Consider the following 24594-nt stretch of genomic DNA (forward strand, 5'->3'; position numbering starts at 1 on the left):
ATTCACCAAACAACTTTTGATTTTCAAAACGACATATCTCAATTTACAAATTGAATAGTATCAATTAATATCTAAAGTTTCGTTGTTATTTTCTGGTATTAATTAATATGCATAAATATGTAAATTGTGTGTGTTAGTGTGAAATAATGGTCTTCTAAATCTAATAATAATTCAATTAAAATGTTAGACTTCGTTCATTTTAAAAACCAAGTTGTTTTTACTTGTAATCGTGTAAATCACTTTTATTACGTAGTAAATATGAATGTTGTGGTTAGACCAATTGAAATATGATGCAACATTATTATAATTGCACTTCCGCAGAAAACTAGAAAAATAATATGCAGCAGAGTGCTCAGTCGTGTCACATTCAAAGTAAATAGAAACAATAAACTATAGAATAAAATAAAATTTATTCAACTGCATAAACGAATAATTTTACAAATATGTACTTTATTATTTCAACTACGCTTCGGCTTAAACTGTTCACTGACGTATCTTCTCAAGCTGCAAATTGCAAATCGATTTCCCAACATCGTTCGATCGCTAAGACATGGTCTCATAAAATTCGTCTTTCAGTGGCAACTACTGCATTTCGTATAATCACTTCAACATTTTCATCATCATCAACTTTATTTTCATATATACATACATATGTATGTATGTATGTACTTAATAGCTAGAAGCTTTAGCCGCCTCATCAGCATCACATTGTTCACCAGAGGGAATTAAATGCGATATAATAAATAATTGCCCGACAGGCCACCTTCATCTACCATATTATTACTCATATTGTACAAAATACACATTGCACTTGCACTTAATCCACGGCATTGCTGTAACAGAGGTCTTGGTGACAGTGCAACAACAGTTTGGCTGCCTGGAAACTGACAACTTTGCTTCAACTCAACATCCTTTGCTTGGCGCTGTCTTCTTCTGGTGGCGCACAAAGCCTGCATTTTATTTTAGCTATGAACATGGCATGCTATATATGTGCATAGCAGTTACTAATAGATATACATACATATTGGAACTTATATATGTATATATTATACATACTTTATGTATACATATATGTATATATTTTTGCTATCTTTCAATTCCACCGATGTGTAAACTTAGATATTTGCACAACTCCCACACACTTGTGTGGCAACAATACATTATGTATGTATATGCACTTGTGGCTGCCATGAGTTTGGCTGGCTGTTTGCCTATCGTCACTTCATCACTGTCAACTTCAACACCAGCATCGACGCCGGCACCTTAATTATAAATATGGACACATGCATATAAGAGTATATGCAATACATATATTCTATTTATACATGTGGATGTTGCTCAGCTTCCATTGGAATGTATATGTATATAGTATTTATTTATGTGTTTGTATATGTATAAAACCCTATGTAAACTGTTAATTTATTGTTTTATTGCTCGTGCTGCAAGTAAATTTTATGTATTGAATACAAGTATAATACAATGTATAATTGGTATGTGTGTGTATGTGTGCATAATTTGTTATTGATGCGATGAGATTCTATTGCAAAGTCATTTTTCATTTTGCTGGCTCATCTCTGCTGCATTGTCGTTGTTATCTATTCATGTGTATGTATGTGTGCATATGTGCAGTAGACGAAGTTGCCACTTATGTCAAAAATAGATATTTAAAGTAAATTGAGAACAGTGAGTAAGAGAAAGAGCGTTAACTTCGTTTGTGCCGAAACTAAAATACCCTTCACAAATAAAAAAGTAGAGAACTTGATTTTGATAGATCAGTTTGTATGGCAGCTACATGCTATAGTAATCCGATCTGAACAATTTGTTGCACAATAATCTATGCCGAATTTCGTCAAGATATCGCGTCAATTAAAAAAGTTTACCGTATAACACCTGATTTGAACTGACCAGTTTGTTCGGCAGTTATATACTGTAGTGGTCCAATATCGGCGGTCCCGAAAAATAACTAGCTTCTTGGCTTAACGTGTATAGTGTGCAAAATTTCAAATCGATATCAAAAACTGAGAGGATTTCGCGTATATGCAGACAGTTGGACATGGTTAAATCGACTCAGCTCGTTTATATTATATGTATATATTTTATAGGATCCCCGACGTTTCCTCCTTATAAACATCGTGATAAACTTAATCAGGGCTGTTGTAGAATCTGATAGATGTCGGAATCGGAATTGAAATCGATAAAAAAAGGTAGATGTCCTGAATTCAGAAATTATTGGTTTGACGTTCGAAACAGAAATTGTATCGGTTTTGGGTGGCACGTAAACCAATTTTATAGGTTTTGTTATCAGAAACAAAGCAAGAGGATATTCGCTGACAGATTTGAAATAAAAGTTAAAAAATTACAATAAATTATATTGTTACGATTTATTTATCGTCATTTATTTATTTGTTATTTAACAAACGCTTTCAAATTTATTCATTTGACTGTTTTGTCATAATAGTAAACAGCTGATTCGAATATTGGTTTTTGGCATATGTTCGAAAAGACGAAAATCTAATCAGATTCTGTGACACAATTGAAAATCAGAATTGGTTTGCAAGTCTGACAACTACGCAAATGATCTGTCTTGGAATCCCCAACACCCCTAATATATATTTTATTCAAATTGTAGCAATATAAAATTTGACCCAAATCACGAAGTGTCGAAGAAACCATTCATTCAGAGCAAACATATCATTATAAGCAATATTAATATTTAAAAAAAAGTACTGTTATAAGTAAGAGATCTAGTCGAAATTTTCATATCATTGGGTGGAGTTTTAGCGTATATGCCAGTATAAGTATACAATTATGTAAGAATTTATAAAAACTTATCATTTAAGCCACTTGTAAATAAAATTTTACTAATTTCATATTTTTTTTTATATTCTATTTCTCAAAAATATAGAGCACGATGGTTCGTGGTGCTAAAGCTGATGCGAAGCCCCGAGGCCGTATGACAGCGTACGCTTACTTTGTACAAACATGCCGAGAGGAGCACAAGAAGAAGCATCCCGATGAGACAGTCATCTTTGCCGAATTCTCCCGAAAGTGCGCTGAGCGATGGAAGGTAAGTTCGTACAAATTTTTTCTAAAAAATCACTAAAGTCACGTTGTGTAAATTTGATAAATTAAATCAGCGAAGAAGAAACCATAAATGGCAAACGGAATTTAAACGTTAGTTCACTTACTATTTAAGGTGTTTAAGATTTTGTGGCGTTATTAAATATAGACTTCTTTTGTTTAACCAATTTTGACTTCGTTTCTTAATAAGTTTTTTTTTCTGAGAAGTTTAATCAATTTGTCAGCTGCGCTATTTTACCGACTAATCTAATCTCCTTTAAACAGAAAACTTTAATTAGAAAGTTTACTCCGCGTTCATACAGTTTAATTTAGTTCAAAATAAATCGACAATCATTGATCCGTAGTTATATGAACTTTAAATATTTTCATTTTCATAGAAAACATAATATTATATTAAAGACACTTTAATGTTAAATATACATACATCGATGGTGTGCGTATTTTATATTGTCATGTTTTACCAAAAACGTGGATGACTACGAAGTACTTGCCATAAGTTTTAAAGTGCATGCCTATTAGCACCATAATTCAATTAAGAGGCACACAACTCCAACAACAACAATAACAATCTTTCTTTTGTCAATCCTAGCAGATATGGGCGCCTGTCGCCACTTAACTTTGTTATTTAAGTACTTACGCTTTCATCAATAAAAATAAGTAAAAAGATTTGTTGAAAAACACCGAACAATGGCTGAAAGCGAAAGCAGCAGCGGCACCCACTTTGCTTTAAGATGTCCTTGCCAACACTTTTTTATGATTCGATGTTGTCGGAATTCTTTTATATATTTGTTTTTATTGTTGTGTTACATTATTTTACTCTTCATTATATATGGTACACACACACACACACACACACTCATCGCTTTGTACTCTATTTAAATTGTTTGCCGTTTTTATACATTCATACATATATACATATTTGTATGTAAAATCTGTGCAAAAAAAAAAGGCAAAAAGGTATAGAAAGAACGAAAGGAGTCGAGGGTGTTGAGCGTTGTGTGTATATATGCTTTCGCAGCATAAACAAAAACGATTATAGTGCATTCACCGAGCGGCGACCGGTGAGAGAAAACAAGCATGAGAGGTGTTTTAAAAAAAATATATTTAAGTGGCTGCCGGCAGCAATGCAACAAAAACAAAAATGAATATAGAAAGAAAGGATGAATTGGTACTTAAGTTGAATGCACAAAATAAAGTGAAAGAAAAACAAAAATTGAAAGAAGAATTGCTGAAAGGATCATAAAAAAAATGCTGGTAGAACTCGGAAAGTCAAAAGCGCTAGGGGGAGGGGTACTGGGTGACCGGCGATGACGACAACGATTCGGGGCCGCAGACGAGCTTTTAAAAATATTCTCAGTATACCAACATACCCAAATATATATGTATGTATGTACGCACACATACACATAGGTGCTTGTTTGCTCGCTTACTTGTGTGTGCAAGTGCATGTAAAATTATTTGGTGTGGAAGCAGGCGGCGGCAACGCTTGGAAAACATGAATTCATTTAATGACGGAAATGCAATTCTGTAGATGCCTCCTCACATTTATTGCGCTCCTCTTATCCAAATGGTCCACACACATACTACTATATGTAAGTGTGTTGTTGACCGTCTGCAACATAACCATTTGCCACTCAACATCAACGTCCTGCTGCATTTGAAAACTGCTGAAGTGTAGACTTGTCGGTATGTAAGAAGGACGATGACAACATCCATATATATTACATGCATACCAAGGTTTTATAAAGCCTAAAGGAAGAATCGGCGAAGGATAGGTGTAGGTGGCGGGTTCGCCTCTAGTTGCAGACGGTATGCCTCTTCCTATTCGTATAGTTAATTTTTCTGCGCGAAGTATGTGAAAGTTCAAATAAATTTTTGGTTATGCTGCAGGTTACGTAAGAGTGTGAATATTGAAAGTAAAAAAAAGTATATATTAACGGTTTATTGTTGTGTAACCTAAATTTACAACATACTGAGTTGCATTTTTGCCCATATACATATGTACATATATTGCCTGTACGATATTATAGAAACTTAATACGTATTTATCCAGTTTTATTGCAGTTTAAGAGACAAAATACATTTTTTTTAAATTATTTTGCTTACTTTCTCACTTTATTTGGATGAAAGTCTATTATCTGCTTAATATGCATTTACCGGCTTGACTAAAAGGAAGTGGCAATCAATGTCCTTGTCATGAAGAAAAAATGCGCAATTTTATAAAGATGATTTATGATTTATTTTTATACCCTGAACAGAGTGTATTTAATGTGCTACAAAGTGTGTAACACCCAGAAAGAAGCATCGGAGACCCTGTAACGTATACAGTAACACAATAAAATATAATCAAATAGATGGTTTCTAAATAATTAATCTATAATATTTGTCTGATAAAGTTCGGTCACGTTTTGCCGGTAATCGATTCCTACAATATTTGTATTTTAAAACATCATGATGGTAGCTCAGTTAAATTTTACTGTTATCAATAGTATGTATTTGTTGTCGTGAAAAAAAAATAGAGTCAAGGAATAAATATATCAATTATAGGCATTATTTAATAAAAAATTATATTGTAAGTATATAAACTTTAGGATATTTGTTAATACTTGACATCTTGTTACAATTAAGTATAATTTATAGAAGAAATGGGCCGAGAGAAGCACTACAAAGCGGCAGAACTTAAGCTTATTAAAAATTTGCAAAATAACCGTTATACCCAAAGGGAAAAGGGGGATGACAATTGATTAAAGATTTTATCAAAAAGCGATTCTTTCAAGTCCTCTGTAGCTATCCAAAGAGAGTTGGGTGTAGAAATTTTTTCGGGAACCGTTGCGCATCGTCTTTTAGAAAATAATCTCTTTGGAAGGTTGTCCTGGAAAATCCCAATCTTGACAAAAATACAAAAAAGTGGTGTAAAATCCTATGGTCCAATGAATCTAAAATAAATATGGTAGGTGCAATGGAAAAGATTGGGTTCGACGTCCGAAGAATGCTGAAATGAATCCCCGGTACATGACAAAAGCTTTCAAACACGGACGTGGTAATATCATGGTATGGGTATGTTTTTCGTGGTACGGAGTTGGACCGTCGTTTTGGATTTGGGAAATCATGGACCGTTATCACTACCTTAAAATTTTAGAAGATGTAATACATGCCTTTAGTTTGGCAGTTCCAGCATGACAATGATCCGAAGCATACCTCGGGTGTGGTCAAGATTTGGCTATTGGATCGAGGAGTCGATGTTATGACTTGGCTGGCGCAATCTCAGGATTTAAATCCTATAGAAAACCTGTGGAAGATTGTAAAAGAAAAGTTGGGATCCATTAAACCACCAATCATCATGTGAATGAAATTTTGATTATATTTATTGTCAGTAACTGTATATATAACTAATCAACGTGACTAGCTGAGTCTATCCGGCCATGTCGATCTGTCTGTCTGCATATACTTGTAGATTAATCGATCGATCAAAATCAAGTCCTTATATGGGAAACTTTTTTATTTGACAAGATTTCTTCATGAAATATTGTCAAAGGTAACGCATATCTGCCATACAAACTGACAGATCAAAATTCAGTCTTCGTATGAAAGTTTTTTTTTTATTTGACAATACACCTTTACGAAAATTTGTCGTAGATTGTTGTGTAAGGTAACGGTACAATCAGCGAACAAATTGTTCAAATCGAACCACTATAGATAGTATATAGCTGCCATTCAAACTGATCGCTTAAAATCAAGATAAATATCTTTAAACTTATTTATTATTATTTTATGCTATAAAAAATATTCGTAAGAAGGGAAGAGTATCGGTTCAGCCGAAATGAATATGTTTTGTTATATTTTTTTTTTGGTTGTGTTTTTTGGTTTTTATTTGAGTTTTATATGCCGCTTGAGGTAAATTTTTTAGGAACTATTTATTTTATAGTAATAAAGCTGAAGTAAACGGTAACAGAGCATATAGATAAGTTAAGATAATTCATATAGACTTTAAGTATTTCAGTTTTACTTTTTGTTTCCAAAGGACCCCAAATATGTACAAGTATATATGAATATAAGATATAAAGAGACAAATCTGCAGGATTCCGATAGCGTTGCTTTTACTAATAGCAATCAGTAATCTGAAAGTTGTGCCATCCATATAGATTAATTTTTGTGTCACATTGCCAGCCGGATTTTATACATACATACATACGCACGTACGAATAGTATATGCATATATCGATATATATTGTTTTTCTATGTGTGCGTTTATGTTGTATTTTAAGGGTGGCTTTTAACAACACATCACTACCGCTGTCGTCATCACAAGCTGGCTTACACAAAAATCAATGCCAGAACGTTATTTTTCCACCCATTCTTCCACCACATTATATATTTCTCTTAGCTTTGCCTTTCTCTCTTTTTACTTACTACTCACTTATTATTTTAAAATTCTGCGCAGTGGCATATGCTCTGTCCGCCATCTTCTCCATTATCGAGGCGATAGCGAGAGGAAGTTTGCGACTCAAAAATCCAGCAGTAACTTAGTCCTGCCCTTGTACCATATATATATATAGATATGTATATACATATATATATATATATAATATATACATATACCTGGGGCTTTTGCTGTGTTTAGGTATATTAGGTATAAGTATATGCTATATAAAGTAATTGCGTCGTTTTCAGTTGCACGTAGTCCAATGGATCAAAGACTGTTAACCCTGTGTCCTTTTGCGTTTAGAAAAAGTAAACTTATATTTAGTAAAATGTTTTTAAATAACAGCTTTTTGTTTTGAGATTTCTGCAATGTAAAATACATATTTAAAATCTATGTACCGATTTTGCAATTTTTCAAGTTTATTTAATTTTTATTTAAAAAATGGACGGTTTTTTTTTATTATTTCATTAAAATTAATCGAGAAGATTTTATACATTTAATCTAGTTTTCTAAATGATAAGCATTATTTCTGGCGTTACCGCGAGCTAATTAGAATATTAATGTTTTGAAAATTCCAAATAATTTTTATAAAGTGTCACACTTATATGAAAATATCAAATGCCAACTCCATTGGCAGACAAGACGGTTAGTCTGAAAGGATTCGCTTGAATTTGATGTTTTGTTAACAACATCATCAGACAGTGTCACATTTCATAAAAACATCAAAAGTTTATTCATACATTTGAAGGTTAATTTTGCTAGAACCCGATATCAAGGAGTTTATATGTAGACATACATACATACATACATATTTGTTTGTGAGGCATACTCTTTTTTGCACTTCAGCACTTTGCTTCATAGTTCGGTCAACTTCAAATGTCTAAGGTGAAAAGTGGGCGTATTGGGTGCCGGGTAGATTGCTTAAGTCCACTATATACCATATACATAAGTATTTACATATATATATATAGGTACTTTGTACATAAATATGTATGTATATAAAATTGTACATAGCATTTTCAGGGTACGCTCTGTTGAGTGCTGTCAGCTGGGATTGCCACTGCTAGTGGTGGAAATTATGGGTTGGGTTTTTGGTTGGTTCTGTTGGTTTGTGTCGTTGTTCGTGGCTTATTTTATTGGCGTCGGGACGAAAGAGGAAATTTAATGGCAAATATTGTAATATGAAGCACACAGCTTTTGGCTTTAAAACAGACAAAAAGCAGTTTTACAGCAAATTACGAAATTAAAGAGAAATACGAACTGATTGTGATTTTAATGAATGGCTTTTAAGGAGGTGATTAATGGAATAAGCTTAAATTATGGATCAATTAAGAGTATACTGACATATGTATGTTAATAAATTTGCTTGCATTAGATGCGCTTAAATTAAAGATGTCCTGCAGATAAACGGAAATATAAGACTTACTCACACGTGACCTGTGTGTATGTGAGCCTGTATGACCACCAGCTTTTTCATGCGTTAATATGTTTCGAAGCGCTCTGCACAATTAATTTCCACAAACTTACGCCTGCTGACCATTAGAAATACCTTTTCCTCGCCAAATAATCCAACAAAATAAATTGAAAGGACGGTGTAGGCAATTTATCCTTTTTAATGCAGAAAACACATTTTCCTTTATAAAACTGATGAGGCGGTAGAGCGGATGTCACTAAGAACGTGCGCTGATTGCAAAAGCTATAAAATTGAAGTTTGACTCAAACGACACTTGACTGGAATGGACGATAAGCGGGGATGACTGTTGGCATGGCGTAGTGAGAAATGAAGTTTGCCAAGCAAATTAAAACTTAAATGATGGAATATTGTTGCTGTATGTTTGGTCAGTAATGATGGGTACAATAAATCCTTGTAGATACTTATATACATACCTACCTACCTATAATAGCTTATTGCAAAATATATAAATAGATGGAAAAAAAGTATATTGCACTTCTAAAAGGCAAGACCTCTTATAGTGCAGGTAGGTATTTATGTAATAGGTAGAGCGGATATCTGACGACGCACCTAAGCTTTATTATCTATTATGTCGTCTCTGAACCACCCTGTGCTCCTGTTGAAGTACAATCAGTACAAAAGGTTTTATATTGCAACCACCGAGACATCGTCAAGAACTATCGTGTGACAGTTTCCTTAATCTCTTTGTTGTTGTAGCATCGATGTTTTTTTTCATAAAATGCAAATATTTTGACTTAATTTGCCAAATGAACAACTTTTGACGTGTTTAAATATATTTAGTTTTATATCTTTTTAATTATGTATTCCATTGTTATCATATTTTATAGTGATTATTTGTATTTTTATTTTTTCAGACAATGGTGGATAAGGAGAAGAAGCGCTTCCATGAGATGGCCGAAAAAGATAAGGCGCGATATGAGATGGAGATGCAAAATTATGTACCACCCAAAGGAACCGTGGTAGGACGTGGCAAGAAGAGGAAAATGATTAAGGACCCGAACGCGCCGAAAAGATCATTGTGAGTTCGTAGCTAACAATGCATTCATTCATTAAACTTTTGCAATTCATCAAATTTTCACCATGGAATATAAAATCTAATCAAATAATATTTCGTTGAATATTTTAGATCTGCATTCTTCTGGTTTTGCAATGACGAACGTAACAAAGTTAAAGCTGCGAATCCTGAGTACGGTGTTGGCGATATAGCCAAAGAGCTCGGCCGCAAGTGGTCTGATGTAGAGCCCGAGGTTAAGCAAAAGTACGAATTAATGGCTGAGAAGGACAAGGCGCGCTACGAGCGGGTAAGTGCAACAAATTGCAAACAAATACTTAGCCTTTATGGCTTTATAAAATAATTTGTATTAATAATAATTAATAAATTGCAGGAAATGACCGAGTACAAAACTAGCGGGAAAATTCCGATGTCCGCGCCTTCAATGCAAGCACAACAGGCTGCAGCGCAGAAAGCCGCGTTACTCGCTGCAAGTTCGCAGCAGCATGAGGAGCATGGAGACGATGATGGCGACGGTGATGATGATGAAAATCAATAGATTTAAGCAAATACAAAATAAACAAGCAAAAATAGAAGGAGGAGCATATAAGATAAAAAAAAACAAAAGAAAAAATTAACAAAAAAAAGAAAGAATTAACAATTTTCCACTCAAAAAAGAAAATGGAACTTATATAACGTAATATTTAAGTGAATTAAACCAGAAATATTGAATGAGATATAAAAATCAAGCAAAAAGTAACAAATATTAAAACAATAAAACAGACGAGAATTACAAACGAAGTAATGAAATTTAACAGGGAGAAAGTACATACAACAACTCTATGTAAAATACAAAACGTAGTATATATGTATGCCGCAAATGCAAAATCAAAGCTAAAAGTAGTTGTAAATCCAGCAAGCACTATCAAGGAAATCCAAGACACAATGCTGTACTAAAAGTAACAATACTTTAAATCAACACTGCTTTTAAAAATCATGGCGGCGCATAAAACCGAAACAAAAGTACGTACATCATGCATTCATTTGTTATTAAGTTTTCATTAAACCAAGAACCAACTGCATAGAGTTTTTTTTTTTAAAAGGGAATACTCCAAATAATCGACTCCCCAAAACAAAAATTACTGCTCATTTTCAGTGTTGAAGTACACACAAGCGATCAACATAACAGCAAATATTAAAAAATAAATCAAACAACACAAATCATGACTCACCAACAATAGCTAGTTGATATCGTTTAAAGAGTAGAAATAAAGGCATCTTTGAATAATAATGGCAAACAACTCAGATACGATTATTTTATAATTATATTGTTTCGATTAATTTGATTTATTGTAACATTAGCAATAAATGTTAGGATTAAAGAGAGACACTCATAGTTTAGGGGCAAATAAGAAAAGAAAAAAAGAGAAAATATAATGAAAAAGTCAATATTAAAGTGTCGTATGCGCTTGACTTAAAATGCTAACGCATTGGAATTTATTATTTTATCATCGTACCAATTATTATTGGCAGTTATTATTATTATTTTTCAAAACTAGCATTTAATGTTGATATAAAACGAAATTACAAAAAGAAAATAAATACAAAAACAAAAAAATAGAAATACCAATTTTTCGTTCGTTTAGCGTGTAAAACAATATTTTATATTTACCATTTCAAAATCATAAAACATGAAACATTTAAAGAAATGTTAAGACAAAGCTTAAGGACAACTGAAAACAAAAAAAAAATATTTTGAAATATTTTTATAAATACATAAGTGCGGTTGAATTTCTGTATGAAAACTATGTACGAGTATCTCGAATGTGAATATATTTTGAGGCGATTATTACATATAATATAACATACTATGTATAACTGCTAGCCACAATATATGCATATATGAATAAGCAACAGTTATATAATTGTATACTACACTCATACAACAGCAAAAAATACAATAACAAACAATATAATAAATTTATATAATGTACGATAAGATTTAGAATATACGTATGGTGAAAACCCAAAAAAAAAACAATGCAATTTTTTTCACAAATCACTTTTGGCAATCGCTTGGAGTTCATAAAATTTTGACGGCTACTTTCAAAATTTGCTTTTTCGTAATATTTTTGAAAACATAAAAAACAATAGTGTGTTTATTTCATACCGTTCGAAATATTGCATAATTGCATATTCTGTAGTTTCAATTATTTCCATTTTTGTGTAAAGTGAAGTTTAATATTTGAAAACTTACTCAATTTAATCACAACAAACGCGATTTATTATTCGCCGTGTGATTGCTAAACCTCACTCAGGATATTTTTAAAAGTAAAACACATACACTTTCAAAAAATTTTAATTCAAAATAGCTTGTCTCTTTCCGGTAAGTTTATAAATAAACACTTTCAAAAATAAAAAGGGACATCTGCAGGTATCAAGATATTGTAAATAGATTATCTAAAATTAATATTAGCATGAAATTTGAGGGAATAGTCGAAGATACATATATAGACAAAAGATACAAGTTTTAATTTGTGGAGAACGGGTGGAAAAATTATTGGTTAATGTTTTACGAAAACGGAGGCGGAAATTCACAATGTTTCGAGCAAACTGCTTTTATTTTCATAAAATTGTACGACATTAAAGAAAAACAATATGAGCACGTTTTTTTTCTGATTTTTTCTATATCGCTAATTCCACTGGAATACTTCAATGCTAATAAATTAAATACACAATATTTTTTTGAAATTTAGTTAATCTAATTAAAAAAAATAAAATTTGCAGTTAAATTATAAATGTTTGAAAGTGATAGAGATGAATTAAACACTTTGGGTATTTTAATTTATGCATTTGTGCAGAATGTGCAGTGGTAAAATTTTTTGTGCGGAATACTTTAAATTCCGGTAACTTATGGCAACCAAATTTATTTTGTCGTCATCAACAATAAAATATAGAGTTCGAAATTCAACCAAAAAAGATGTATAACTAAATCTCTTTTTTTTATTATCATATGCAATATTTTTTTCGTAACTTTGGTTAAAACACAAAATTTTAAACTAAGAACATCTATTTCGGTTACACCCTCTTTTTAGAAGTATATTTCTTATGGTTATTTGCAGGAAAAAGTATTTGTTTATTATTGGTCATGACGACAGGAAATAATTTTAAAACGCCAAATTTAAAAAAACGGTTGATGCAATGCTCAAAAATTTCCGAAAAACTATTGAAGTGGATTTTCTTTGACTATTTGTTTTGTTTTTGCTTGAAATTGCCACACATTTGCACTATTTAAGTATGATGGCTTTTACGCTACTATGTTGCATAGCTCATTTATTGCTTTCGAATTCTTTATAATCTTTTGTATCCTTATTTACCACTAGTAGTCTTTTTATGGCAGACATTTAAAATTTTGCAAAAGTGAAAATTACTATTTGATTTTTTTTAAATTCGTCATCAATACCACCGCGTTCACCCTGTGTAAAATCGTGTACTACTCGTATGTGCATATTACTAGTATATCGAACCTTTTGTATATATGTATGTATATAATTGTACCATGCATTATACGTCGTATGTATGCATTTTTCATTGAAGCCACATAAAACCCAAAAAAAAAAATAACGGATAAAATTAAAAATTATGTAAAAAAAATGAATATGAAATGCAAACTACTTCAGGCTCGACAGATTCCTATTAAATTTAATGATTATAAAAAATCAAATGTCAAAGAATTGCAGTAGAGGACATACGTACATATACACTCACGTAAATTTACTACATAATATTAGGTAATATTAAAAATAAAAAAAAACAAGAACTTTAATTGAAAGTAATAACAAAAACAAGCAATGATTTTATGTACATACATACATATGCAGACCGATTAGGACTCATGCGACCTCAAAGTTTTGAGAGTATTCATGTACATATGTACGTATACATATGTGTATTCAATTGCAGTTGCAGACATGTAGATGCCAGTTTATTTTATATTTTCAAAATTTTTGTCGTACATTATATTATATTTATTAGTTAATTTGCGTTTTGTTCAAATTCAACAAGGTTTAAGTAAACAGTTGAATTTCGCAGCAGAGAAGAAGTCTGTGCATGGCTGCTTTATACATTTAACTCAATTTTACTTTCGAAGATTACTAGATGAGATTTTATTTTTATTAATTACAAGTATTTATTAATAACTCATCATGGCTAAGACGTACATATGTACATTCTTATATACACTCATATGTATATTTTTGATGCCTCTAAATTAGTTTTGCTCTCTCTCGAAATCCTTGGCAAAAAACGAACACCAAACTTTCACTACAATAGAAAGCAATATACACATACATACATGCATATAATTAATGTCTAAAGCGAAATTTTAACAGATTCTCAAATTGCGACTTGCACCGGATATGAAGTGAATAGTTACAATAGCGCGTTGCAAAGACAGACTGAAATATCGGGGAGGGGCATGATAGGTAGTAAAGCTGTCGTTTGAGCGTCGTTTGTGGCAGTTTAGCCGACACTAATGCCTATATTTACATATATGCATACTTAATTAATTAACACCAACCAACAAATATATAAATTTAATAAAATGAAAATTAAGAAAACAATAAAATATGAAAGGCAGTAATAACCACATTGTACACATAATGAAAAAATCTAATTTTTTAGCGTAGAACAAAATAAAAAACAAAAATGAAAAGAAAACAATGTATTTGTAGCTTTTTCTTCCAGACCAAGAGCGGTGTGTTTTTTTTTATTGAAACATAAAAGTATATATGAATGCTCTTATAAAAATAAGTTCAACTTTAAATAAAAATTATAGTTGTTAATTAAAAGAAAACAAAAAAAAAAAAAACAAGTAAGCGTGCGTTTGTGTTAGAGTAAAATACAAAAAATATAAAATTTTGAACTTATAATTTATAGGCATACATATTGATTAATTTAATTTCTCTTTATTACTATTTATAAGTTAAAAGCCTGTGCAAGTATATTTAATGCGGGTCAAAAGAGTTTTTAAAATTACAAACTATGCAAGAGTGTGTAAAAATATGTTTCATGCAACAAAAAAAAAAATAAAAATAAAGCAAAAATAAATAATAAATTACATTGTTCGTTGATTTTTAATAATATGTAATTTACCAGTATCTATAATGAATTAGCACATACAATTATAATTACATACATATGTATGTATACACAAGTATGTACATACTCATGTATGTATGTATGCAACTTCGTAGTAAGTTGAGTTACATATATGAAATATACAAATTAGTTATTGTGTTACGAGCGTAATTATTTTTTTTTTTTTAGTTTTCACTTATTAGCAAATAACATTTATTTTACTTCAAAATTAAACATACAAAATGTATGGAAAAAAAATTCAAAACATACAAAAGGAAATTATTAATTAATTGATTAAGTTAAGTACCGATAAAATAATATTAAATTAAATATACAGTAATGAGTAAAATTGTAAGAAAGAAAAAGAGTTAATCACAATTTCCTCCCACATACAGATAATTCATTTATATACATGCATATACATACATACATAATGACCCTTGCCCATGCAAATTATAATAGAATAGAACAAAAAACAATAAGTAATAGCGTAAAGACACGCTTTAACACTCATAAATCCACTCTAGTATTTACTTTGAGAAGTAATTTATATAAAAGAACAGCAAACAAACTCAAACAAATAACGTAAAATTTTATGAAGTGAAGAGAAATTACAAGTTAATAGTGAAACTAAGTTTAAACTACTTATAAAAATGAAGTAACAAAAAATGAATACAAAAAAGAAACATACAGAGCGCTTAAGGCATGACAAGCGTCGTCGAATGTTAATAACGGCAGCAATGATTATTGTCCCTTTGTAAGCTAATACATAATACATACGTATACACCTACACCTATACACATACATACACAATTTAGGCATATGTGTAAACAATTAGTTTAATTCTTACACTGTAATGTGAAATAATGAGAGTAAATGCGTAAAAATTATAAATTACAACAATAATATTAAACGATAATAATACAAATGATAAAATAAAAATAATAAAAAACAACAAGACAAATGTATTTTAAATTGAATTTATTTAAGTAAGTAGTCAGGTTTTGTCACAATTCCCATATATTAAAATCTTGGTTGCAATTTTTTAATTCCAATATTGATTTTCAATATTTATACCCACTTCCCAATCCCAGTCTCAAAATTAGATTTAAAATTTTTAAATTTACGGCTGAGCTATGTCATACTCATACTCCACCTCATATACAGAAGGTTAATTAAGATTTCCGGGCTTAAAATAAAAAAATTAATTCAGATGTTAATTCAATTATTTTATTTTTATTACACTTTGTAATTTTATTCATTTATTTAATTTTTCGCTCAGTGTAGACAGGAAATTTAAATAGTGGATATTGGACTTTACTTACTTTCGATATTTCTGCTGTTTTGGCAACGCCGATGTATTCGATCGACTTTTATCGATCTATATTGCACCATCAGCTGTTTATTAGCCCGTTTAATATTTTTTTGTTTTCCGCACAAATTTTTTTGTTTTGCATGTTTTGTTATGGCGAAATGTTACTTGTGAAATTGTTTTTTATTGTACTAATTAACGAGAACAGATAAGAAATTTTAGATTAACATTTTCACGCACAAGTTGTGGGGCTTAGCTACTCTTTTACGATAAATACAAGGACATCGTATAACGAAAATAATTAATGCATAATTATCAGGCTGCGCAGGCGTTTAACAAATGAATTTGATTGCCTGAGAACAGCAATACACTTGGAATGTCTAGTTTTTAATAGATTAGTAGTAATGGCATCAACGGATAACTTATTTACCCTTTTGGAATGGATAAAGTTAACTCACAGTCGTTGCATACTGAATAGCACTTTGCCACAATGTATGGAAACGGAGGCAGATGGTACCTTCGGCGATGAAGTTGATACTGAAGCGCACGTGTGGAAGAATAAAACAGTATCGTACTTAGAGATAGGCTTGACAGTTATTTCCATATTAATGCGCGTAGTTGCTGTGTTACTCAATGTCAAATTGGCTGTGGACTATTATCAACAAGGAGAAGAAAGTTATTGCATTTGGACAGTCGTATGCGTAATAGTGCCAATGTGTGTCACTGCGCTGATATATGCTACAATGTACGTTAAATAACTGCAAGTTATTACTTGAGATTTAGAGACAACATTCTTGAGATATTATGCATTAATTTAAGGCAAAAAACCCTACCTCTAAATTTTCACCACGCTTTTAGAAATATTAATTAAAATTATAATTGGCTATGAATTTTAAAATATTTTTAGGTGTTATCAAGATAAAAAATTTAAGGGCGGATTCAAGAAGGCAACGGAAACAGCATTGCTGGTTATAGTGTCTTCACTTTTTCTCAGGTTTAAGAATATATATATAACTATTCAAATGCTATTTACCAATGATTACTTTTAGACACTGGAATACGCTCATATATTCGTTAAAATGCAAACATGCTGAACTGCAAGGAAATCGAGACGAACAATCAGAGTAAGCAACAAATTAACGCTATTAGTAATTATTTTATAATATGTTCGACTATCATTGTTTACAGTTATTACAAACGCACTGCGAAAGAAGAAAGCGATGTTGCTTTGATTCGTTTATTTGAATGTTTCATGGAAACTGCTCCACAAAAAATATTGCAAATATCAATTATACTGATGCAAGAAAATCAAATCACAGGTACGTCTAATTATTTATACATTTGAAACTATAACAAACCATGTTTTGTAATGCCAATAGTAAACTCGTATTAGTTAGTAACAGTAAATTTATTGATTTTTGTAAATATGAGTGTCGAAAAGTTTTTTCAATAAACAAAAGATGCGTTTTTTTGCAAACAATTTTTCGAAATTGTGATGAATGAATTTTATTGAAATAAAGATAACACTTTAACTTCGGTTGCGCTGAACCTATAATACTCTTCACATATAAAAAAATGTCCATACAAAAACATTATTTTGATCGTTCAGTTTGCATGGTTAGCTCAATCTAAAGATGTCTTGCTAAATGAAAAAGTTTTTTATGCAAGAACATAATTTGGATTAGTCAATTTATATGACAGATATATGCTATAGTGCTCCGATATCGGCGGCTCCGACTAATAACAGCTTCTTGGTGCGAAAAGGATATGTGCAAACTTTTAGATCGATATCTCAAAAACAGAGAGACTAGTTTACATATTTTTATTAGCAGAAAAGCAAGCTTACAGTTTTTATTTTTTTAATAATTAATAAAAGTAAATTTTCAAGTACAGCTGACATTAGTATTACGAAAATTTCGATGTTACAAAACGTGTTTTATATTTATATCATTGCCTGCAAAATATCACTCAAATTGATTCGTATTCTGAGCGTCCTTCGTCATTGTCTCCTTGTGTATTATTTTTTTTTTGCAAGTGCAATAAATAATATTGAAGTAAACTTGTTTATTGTTTTAACAGCTACACAAATACTTAGTGTGCTGCTTTATCTTTCGAGCGTACCATGGACGTTATTCAGTTATAATCGTTGCATACGTGCCGCGCAACCAAATAAAAACAAGTTAAGCTATTGGTATATGGCGCCTCATCTCTGCTGGCACTTTTGTATTTCACGTGAGTAAAATAAGGAAATATTAATTAAATTAAAAAAAAAAAACTGATATGAAATTTTTATTGTAGTTTCGCGCATCTTATGCATTGCTTTTGTGGCTGTGCTCTTTCCCATCTGGACAATAGTTGCATGCATTTTGCACGCCGTCATATTGGGATTCGTCACATACATAGTGGAACGTCCGGAATTCTCCAGCATAATTTTCTTTCACAATTTTCTCTTTTGCATCGCACTAGGTTTCGTTTACATATTCATTTACATTCCAGTCAAGGAGGCACCAACTAGATACAAATATGCATTGTACTATCTAATTTGTTCGATAGAAAATATCATATGTATACGATTATTCATATATTATCCACCAAAAAATCTTTTAGATTCTACTAGTCTTTTCTATGCAATTTGTATTTCAGCTTTTGTCTTTTATTATGTCGGCATTTGTTGTATGCTCACTTACTACGTCAATTATCATCCAAATGTAAAAACAAGAAGAAACAAAAATACCAATGGCTAAAAAGTTGTAAATGAGCATTTATAAATACAATTAAGTATTAAAATACATTCTCAAATATATTTAAGTATAAGTATATAGTAAGTTGTTGGCAAAAGCTTTATTATGAAGTAAATTTTTCACCAACTGATATTCTACGAGCATCTACAGGTTAATGACATTTTATACATATACCATAAAGGTATACCTAGTTTTTATAAAATAAAAATATATATATTTTTATAAATCTAAATAAGACTTGTAAATAAAATATTATTTTTACACACACGCACATATTAATTTCAAAAAATTGTCTTTGATAGAAATTTCCCCTTCTCATTAATATTAATAACTAATATTCTAAATTATTTCCATATATATATATTCCGATTTTTTTTCATAAGCGAACAAGCTAAAATAACCTAAACAATTTGAAATAAATATTCAACTTTATAAGGATGTACACTTATGAACAAAATAATAGGTGTTCGCTTAGCTGATACTGTTTTTTTGCCAAATGGTTTTTTAAATGTTACTTTTTTTTGATACCGTTACAATTTTACGATGAAGGCGAAAGAGTAGAACGTAAGTATCAAAAACTTGCATTACTATTTTGTTAATTTTCCGTTAGAGTGACAAGCTATCAATGCTTCATTAAATTTGGTTGGCCAATAAAATATATAGGTGTAAGTAATATTTTTTTTTTAAATAAGTGGTTATTTCGAAATATTTTTCATATCAATGTAGGGTTGCGAATTTTTTCAATTAAAAATTTTACATTAAAAAATTAAATTCGTTGTTGGGATTAAAAATTAGATTCGGCTTGTTTGGGTTTAAAAATTGGAAATTTTATTTTTTAATATGAATGAAGTAGAGAAACGCGAAAAAATGTCAATTCTAAAACAATTTCTTTTTTCTAAATCTTGATTATAGGTATGCTTGGGATAAAATTTTTATTTTAAAATTTTTAAATTTTTGTTGGATTAGATATTTGTTTTATGTTATTAATATATATTTTTTTAAATCCGGTATGTGGTATTAAAACTTTTTTTTAAATCCGTATTTGGGATTACAAAATGAAAACAAAAATTTAATTCAAATGTTAGTTCAATTACTTTTCGTTGTCCAAGAAAAACTGGTTGATGAGCGTCGTATACTTCTCATGAACTAAACGTCTCGCGAACAATTCGGCATCGATTAATGAACGATAATCCACCGGTGCGTAAACTAATAAATCAAAAACGTCTGCTTTTTTGAATATAGTTAGGTACATACGTGTATATGTTTATATGTATTTAACAATTATATAAACATACACATATATCAATCAATTTCTTATATGTACTTAGAAACATTTGTAATTACAACGCGTTAGTATGTTTTCATTATAATATATGTATTTATGTGTTTTTACTCAATACCATTTCAAATAGTTAACAATTCAGTTGTGAACTCGTAAATAGTAAAAATATTGCAATTTATTGCAAATTTATGCAAAGACACAAAGCAGTCGTTTTACAAGCGTGTTTAAGTATGAAAATAGTTGCTCGCTATAATTATCACTCATCTGCTCTAGCACTGCTTCCAACTAGATTAGGCTCCTGTTTGTCTTGCTCTTGTTGCGTGCTTAAAGCCCTTTCTTGCTCATTGACAATAGACTGTTGTTCTTGCTGCAGATTAGGTAATGCACTCTGTTGTTGCTGCTCCAATTTTCGTTTCTTCTTTGCTTGAATATCAGCTAAAGTTTGTTCAATCGAACGCATATCCTTCTTGTTTTTGCTGGGCACGAATCCATAACTCAGATTAGTTTCTGTTTTACGCGCAGCCTCTAAGGCTGCATCCTGCCCAATAAGATGAGCGTATTTATCTTTATAGTTGGTCGTTGGTTTAATGTCACACTCTGTGGTAGGTGGTAGTTGGGTGGAAGCACGTGCCAGTCTTTTTTGTTCACTTTCCAACTCGCGTTGTTGTTTTCGCCTTTCGGCATATTCTTTGGCAACTTCTTCATTCCAACCGTCACCGTTGCGTCGAGCTGCTATTTCATCTTCCGATGGCGCATTCTCTTTTTTATAAACAACTGAGTGACGATCGATATCTTCGCGGCCAAAACTCATTGCAATAAAGCCACCGAATTCTGCTACCTCATGAATAATGGCACGGTGCACTTTATCCAGCGGCTGAAACTCAATATGAGGGCGATCGTCCTTTGCAAATCGTCCGATACGATCCTCTACATATTTGCGAAATCGATTTAGTTCTTCTTTCTGTTTGTTTTTAATTCGTTCAGCAAGCTCTTTTTGTTTTTTGATCATTTTTTTCTGTTGCTCTGTAGCTGCGGGAGGTTTTTCCATTGAATTGAGTATTGAATTCAGCAAATCCATGGCGGGTTTTAGCGGCACAGTATTTTAGTAATATAAATAAAACTATTTTATTTGTTTTGCGCTGTATTATGCGCAATTTTTGCCGTATTAATAGGTTTTTCGTATTTGTTTTTTCTATTGTCCAACTTCGCCCAGCTGCTGCTTTGAATTTTTCGTATTCGTTGTTTTTTTCTATTCCTTCTATCAAGTGCGTGTAGTTCTGACAGCTGTTCGACAGAGATGGCAATAGTAAACGATTTATGCAATGGTCGTTTTAACTGCTATATCGATTAGCTTTCATCTCTAGGGATATAGTAACGGTTATAATCCGGAAGTGGTTATATTTCACATGATTTCAGATGAGTTACACATGAAGCAAAATTATTTCAAGGATTCTGGAATATATTTCCGTATCATAATTACTTAATTCCGATTGAAAACGGGAAATTAAAACATACCGCTATTGTAAATAGTCCTTCGTGTAATATTGGTATGACTAGCTTTGAGAAGTCATACCTCAGAATATTTCGCAAGGCCTGTGGAATCCAATATAAAATACAAATTTAAAAGAAGATTTTAATATTATTGTATTTGGTTTGGTAAAAAGGAAAATATTTAAATATGTCACAAGTAGAATTATTGGAAATGCACCCATCAAATGGCTTGTTATTACTTATAAAAATACATTGTATTTATAATAACTTAAATTTCAGCTAAACTATGTATATTCATAATCAAAAATAAATGTTGTTTACTGTTTTCTCAAAGGTGTCAGTTCTTTGGCTTTTTCCATATATCGACGTGGACGTAAATATTCCAAAAATAATAATATAACATGAGCCATTGATATCACCAACAGGAATGGCCAGACTTTACTGCGCAGATAACCGTAAAGTAGATCCCCAAGTGATTTCTCAGGTTCGGCTAAAATACGATTATATACTTTTTCTGTACGCTGCGTAACATTCTCCCAATTGTATAATGTTGACACAATTTCGTTACATCTATATGGACAAAGCACAGCATCATCTTCATGATTTTCGAAATCTCCAATAATTTTTGGTTCTTTTGGTTTATTTACGTTTGAATTCGTATATTTTTTGTTATTCTTCCGCTTATTTGATTTTGTTGCTAAAATTGCGCCATTGCCAATCGAAACGCCGTTACTATAAAACATATTGCTTTTTTCAATACTTGTTTCGACTGGGTATAGTTTTTGTTTTTTGCAAAACTGTGTGTAACGGGCAAGAGCTTTAAGTACACCTTGGTAAACAGAATCAACTTCAGCGTCCGTAAGTATGATTAAGTTCGATGGCAACACTTCGGGAATACCACCCACACGAGTGGACACTACTTGTAGACCACATGAAGCTGCTTCTACTATAGCCATACAATAAGCTTCAGTAAGCGATGTATTTACGAAAATGTGTCCACGAACAAGAATATCGCGAACTTGAGAATGTTCAACTGCTCCTATTAACTCAACGCGATCTTGCATATTGGCCTTTTCCCGTATCTCTTCGAGTAGATCCCGTTTGGGTCCATCGCCTACTATAATAAAATTTATATTAGGCGTGTGTCTGAAACGTGGAATGACACCAGCTAACAAATCGATTCCCTTACGGTAAACTAGACGCGAGGCAACGATAATGTTAACTAAATAAAAATACAAAACATTGTTTTAGTTATAAACTCGTATGCATTTTTTAATAAATGAGAATTAGGTACTTACTTGTTCCGTCTGAAGGCCGTTTACTTGGATCCGGTGTAAATAAGGCAGTATCAACAGCATTTGGTATAACGGAAACATTTTCTTTCGGTATGCGTGCACGTAGCACAGTATTCTCTTTACCTGTTCATATGAGAAATATTCGTCATTGACGCACCAAAATATATAAGTTAACTCACCAATATGAGAGACACATATGCAGTGATTTACATTTGCCAAATTAATCTGCAACATTTTATTAGTGAAAACAGCCGATAAATCAGCAAAGCCAAAAAGGCTATGATCCGTGAAAACTGTCTGCAATCAATAACAAAATTTGTAGTCGAATTGGTCGTTGGCTGTTCTAACTTACCCTTAATCCTAGCATGTTACCTATAATCATTGCTTCATGAGCCAATGTGCTGAATGCAGAGTGCCCATGTACAACTTCTATGCATTCTCTTAGTAGCACACAACGGATCAGAGGTATTTGACAAAGTATTGTTGGCAGTATGCATTGATTGTAAAATGGCTTAATTGGTAAATAATAGACCTTTAAACCATTCGTTAAGTAACGAATGCCTTTGCAGTCACCATACGAGTGTGTTAATACAATGACCTGAATATAAAAAGGTGACGGTTGAGTTTCAAATGCATATTAAGAATCGCTCGTTTATGACTCACTTTATGTCCGTGGGTTAATAAGATTTGAGATAAATTGAAAACGTGTTCCTCTACACCGCCAATACTTGGATAAAAGAAATCCGTGACCATACTGTAAAAAAACAAAAAAAATTTTACACTGCTTATAATATATAATATTTCTTTAATTACCATATTCGCATTATTTCTCAATAATGTAAACCATTTGTTTACTACACTGCATTAAAAAATAAAAACTTGAAATCAGCTGTTTAATGTATCGTTCAAAGAAGGTAAACAGTTGTTATGACGTTAAGTTTTACAGAGTGCCGTGCGATTAAACTTTTATTTTTGAGTAAATCGCTTAGATACTTACCAAAGAAAATAAGGAATAACAGTTTTTTAAAGTTTGAGGGTTTTTAATGTTTAGAAAATGGTAGAGAAAAAGGTATTTAATCTCAGATAGATTTTTAATTGTTATTTTATTTTACATAATAAATTTCTATAGCTTCTAAATCACCCTACTAAATTTTGATAAGAAAGGGAGAAAGTGCACGCACTATTTATGAGAAATTATGCTTCTCACTTTGACTGTGCTCTTTTAACCGGCATCATTCAAGATGAGCGAACCAAACTGAACTATACAATAGGCTTGAGAAATGCCTTAGAGTAAATGCAAAAGAGATATTTTACGATCTATTACCAATTTCCTTTATAGGGTTGCAAATTTTTGGTAACAATGC

At 31.4% G+C, this 24594-nt stretch overlaps 4 protein-coding genes across 12 annotated transcripts in view; 2 read left to right on the top strand and 2 right to left on the bottom strand.

Annotated features, from left to right (window-relative positions):
* Dsp1 (Dorsal switch protein 1) overlaps positions 1-16073 on the top strand; it is a 52896-nt gene extending 36823 nt beyond the window's left edge. For 6 of the 7 annotated variants that reach the window (XM_070110046.1, XM_070110047.1, XM_070110045.1 and 3 more), the window contains exons 3-6: positions 2906-3067; positions 9833-9996; positions 10105-10279; positions 10364-15085. In XM_070110046.1, coding sequence (XP_069966147.1) covers positions 2906-3067; positions 9833-9996; positions 10105-10279; positions 10364-10528 — 666 coding nt within the window. In that variant the 3' untranslated portion in view covers positions 10529-15085. Of the gene's footprint in view, positions 1-2905; positions 3068-9832; positions 9997-10104; positions 10280-10363 lie in introns of all 7 variants that reach the window. The other variant, XR_004979289.2, reaches the window with a different exon arrangement.
* A 428-nt stretch (positions 16074-16501) lies between these two features.
* LOC106614391 (XK-related protein 4) lies at positions 16502-19433 on the top strand. Of its 2 annotated transcripts, XM_014230115.3 has the most exons (6): positions 16504-17166; positions 17329-17415; positions 17471-17545; positions 17610-17740; positions 18501-18653; positions 18720-19433. In XM_014230115.3, the coding sequence occupies exons 1-6, from the start codon at positions 16826-16828 to the stop codon at positions 19163-19165; spliced, it is 1233 nt and encodes a 410-aa protein (XP_014085590.2). In that variant the 5' UTR covers positions 16504-16825; the 3' UTR covers positions 19166-19433. The 2 variants fall into 2 exon arrangements, with proteins under 2 accessions (XP_069966150.1, XP_014085590.2); XM_070110049.1 differs by lacking the exon at positions 17329-17415 and having other exon boundaries at positions 16502-17166.
* Positions 19434-20516: 1083 nt separating this feature from the next.
* Positions 20517-21833, bottom strand: LOC106614420 (sperm-associated antigen 7 homolog). The gene has a single exon (XM_014230166.3). It carries the CDS (start codon positions 21520-21522, stop codon positions 20701-20703), a length of 822 nt encoding a protein of 273 aa, XP_014085641.2. The 5' UTR covers positions 21523-21833; the 3' UTR covers positions 20517-20700.
* A 230-nt stretch (positions 21834-22063) lies between these two features.
* Positions 22064-24444, bottom strand: PIG-A (phosphatidylinositol glycan anchor biosynthesis class A). 2 transcript variants are annotated; one of them, XM_036376152.2, is made up of 7 exons: positions 24228-24443; positions 24044-24089; positions 23894-23984; positions 23583-23828; positions 23410-23527; positions 23234-23353; positions 22064-23157 (listed from the first exon to the last, which is right to left on the bottom strand). In XM_036376152.2, the coding sequence occupies exons 2-7, from the start codon at positions 24052-24054 to the stop codon at positions 22253-22255; spliced, it is 1491 nt and encodes a 496-aa protein (XP_036232045.1). In that variant the 5' UTR covers positions 24055-24089; positions 24228-24443; the 3' UTR covers positions 22064-22252. The 2 variants fall into 2 exon arrangements, with proteins under 2 accessions (XP_036232045.1, XP_036232046.1); XM_036376153.2 differs by lacking the exon at positions 24044-24089 and having other exon boundaries at positions 24228-24444.
* Between the last annotated feature and the right edge of the window lie 150 nt (positions 24445-24594).

The sequence above is a fragment of the Bactrocera oleae genome, chromosome 5 (genome assembly GCF_042242935.1).
Source record: "Bactrocera oleae isolate idBacOlea1 chromosome 5, idBacOlea1, whole genome shotgun sequence".
In the NCBI taxonomy this organism is placed as follows: domain Eukaryota; kingdom Metazoa; phylum Arthropoda; class Insecta; order Diptera; family Tephritidae; genus Bactrocera; species Bactrocera oleae.

Coding starts and splice junctions, on each gene's coding strand:
- PIG-A (XM_036376152.2), bottom strand. Junction 23,528..23,582: donor GTAACATGCTAGGATTAAGG/GTAAGTTAGAAC, acceptor TATTGATTGCAG/ACAGTTTTCACGGATCATAG. Junction 23,354..23,409: donor CATATGTGTCTCTCATATTG/GTGAGTTAACTT, acceptor TCATATGAACAG/GTAAAGAGAATACTGTGCTA.
- LOC106614420 (XM_014230166.3), bottom strand. CDS start 21,522: ATGGATTTGCTGAATTCAATACTCAATTCAATGGAAAAACCTCCCGCA.
- LOC106614391 (XM_014230115.3), top strand. CDS start 16,826: ATGGCATCAACGGATAACTTATTTACCCTTTTGGAATGGATAAAGTTA. Junction 17,416..17,470: donor GTGTCTTCACTTTTTCTCAG/GTTTAAGAATAT, acceptor GATTACTTTTAG/ACACTGGAATACGCTCATAT. Junction 17,546..17,609: donor AATCGAGACGAACAATCAGA/GTAAGCAACAAA, acceptor CATTGTTTACAG/TTATTACAAACGCACTGCGA.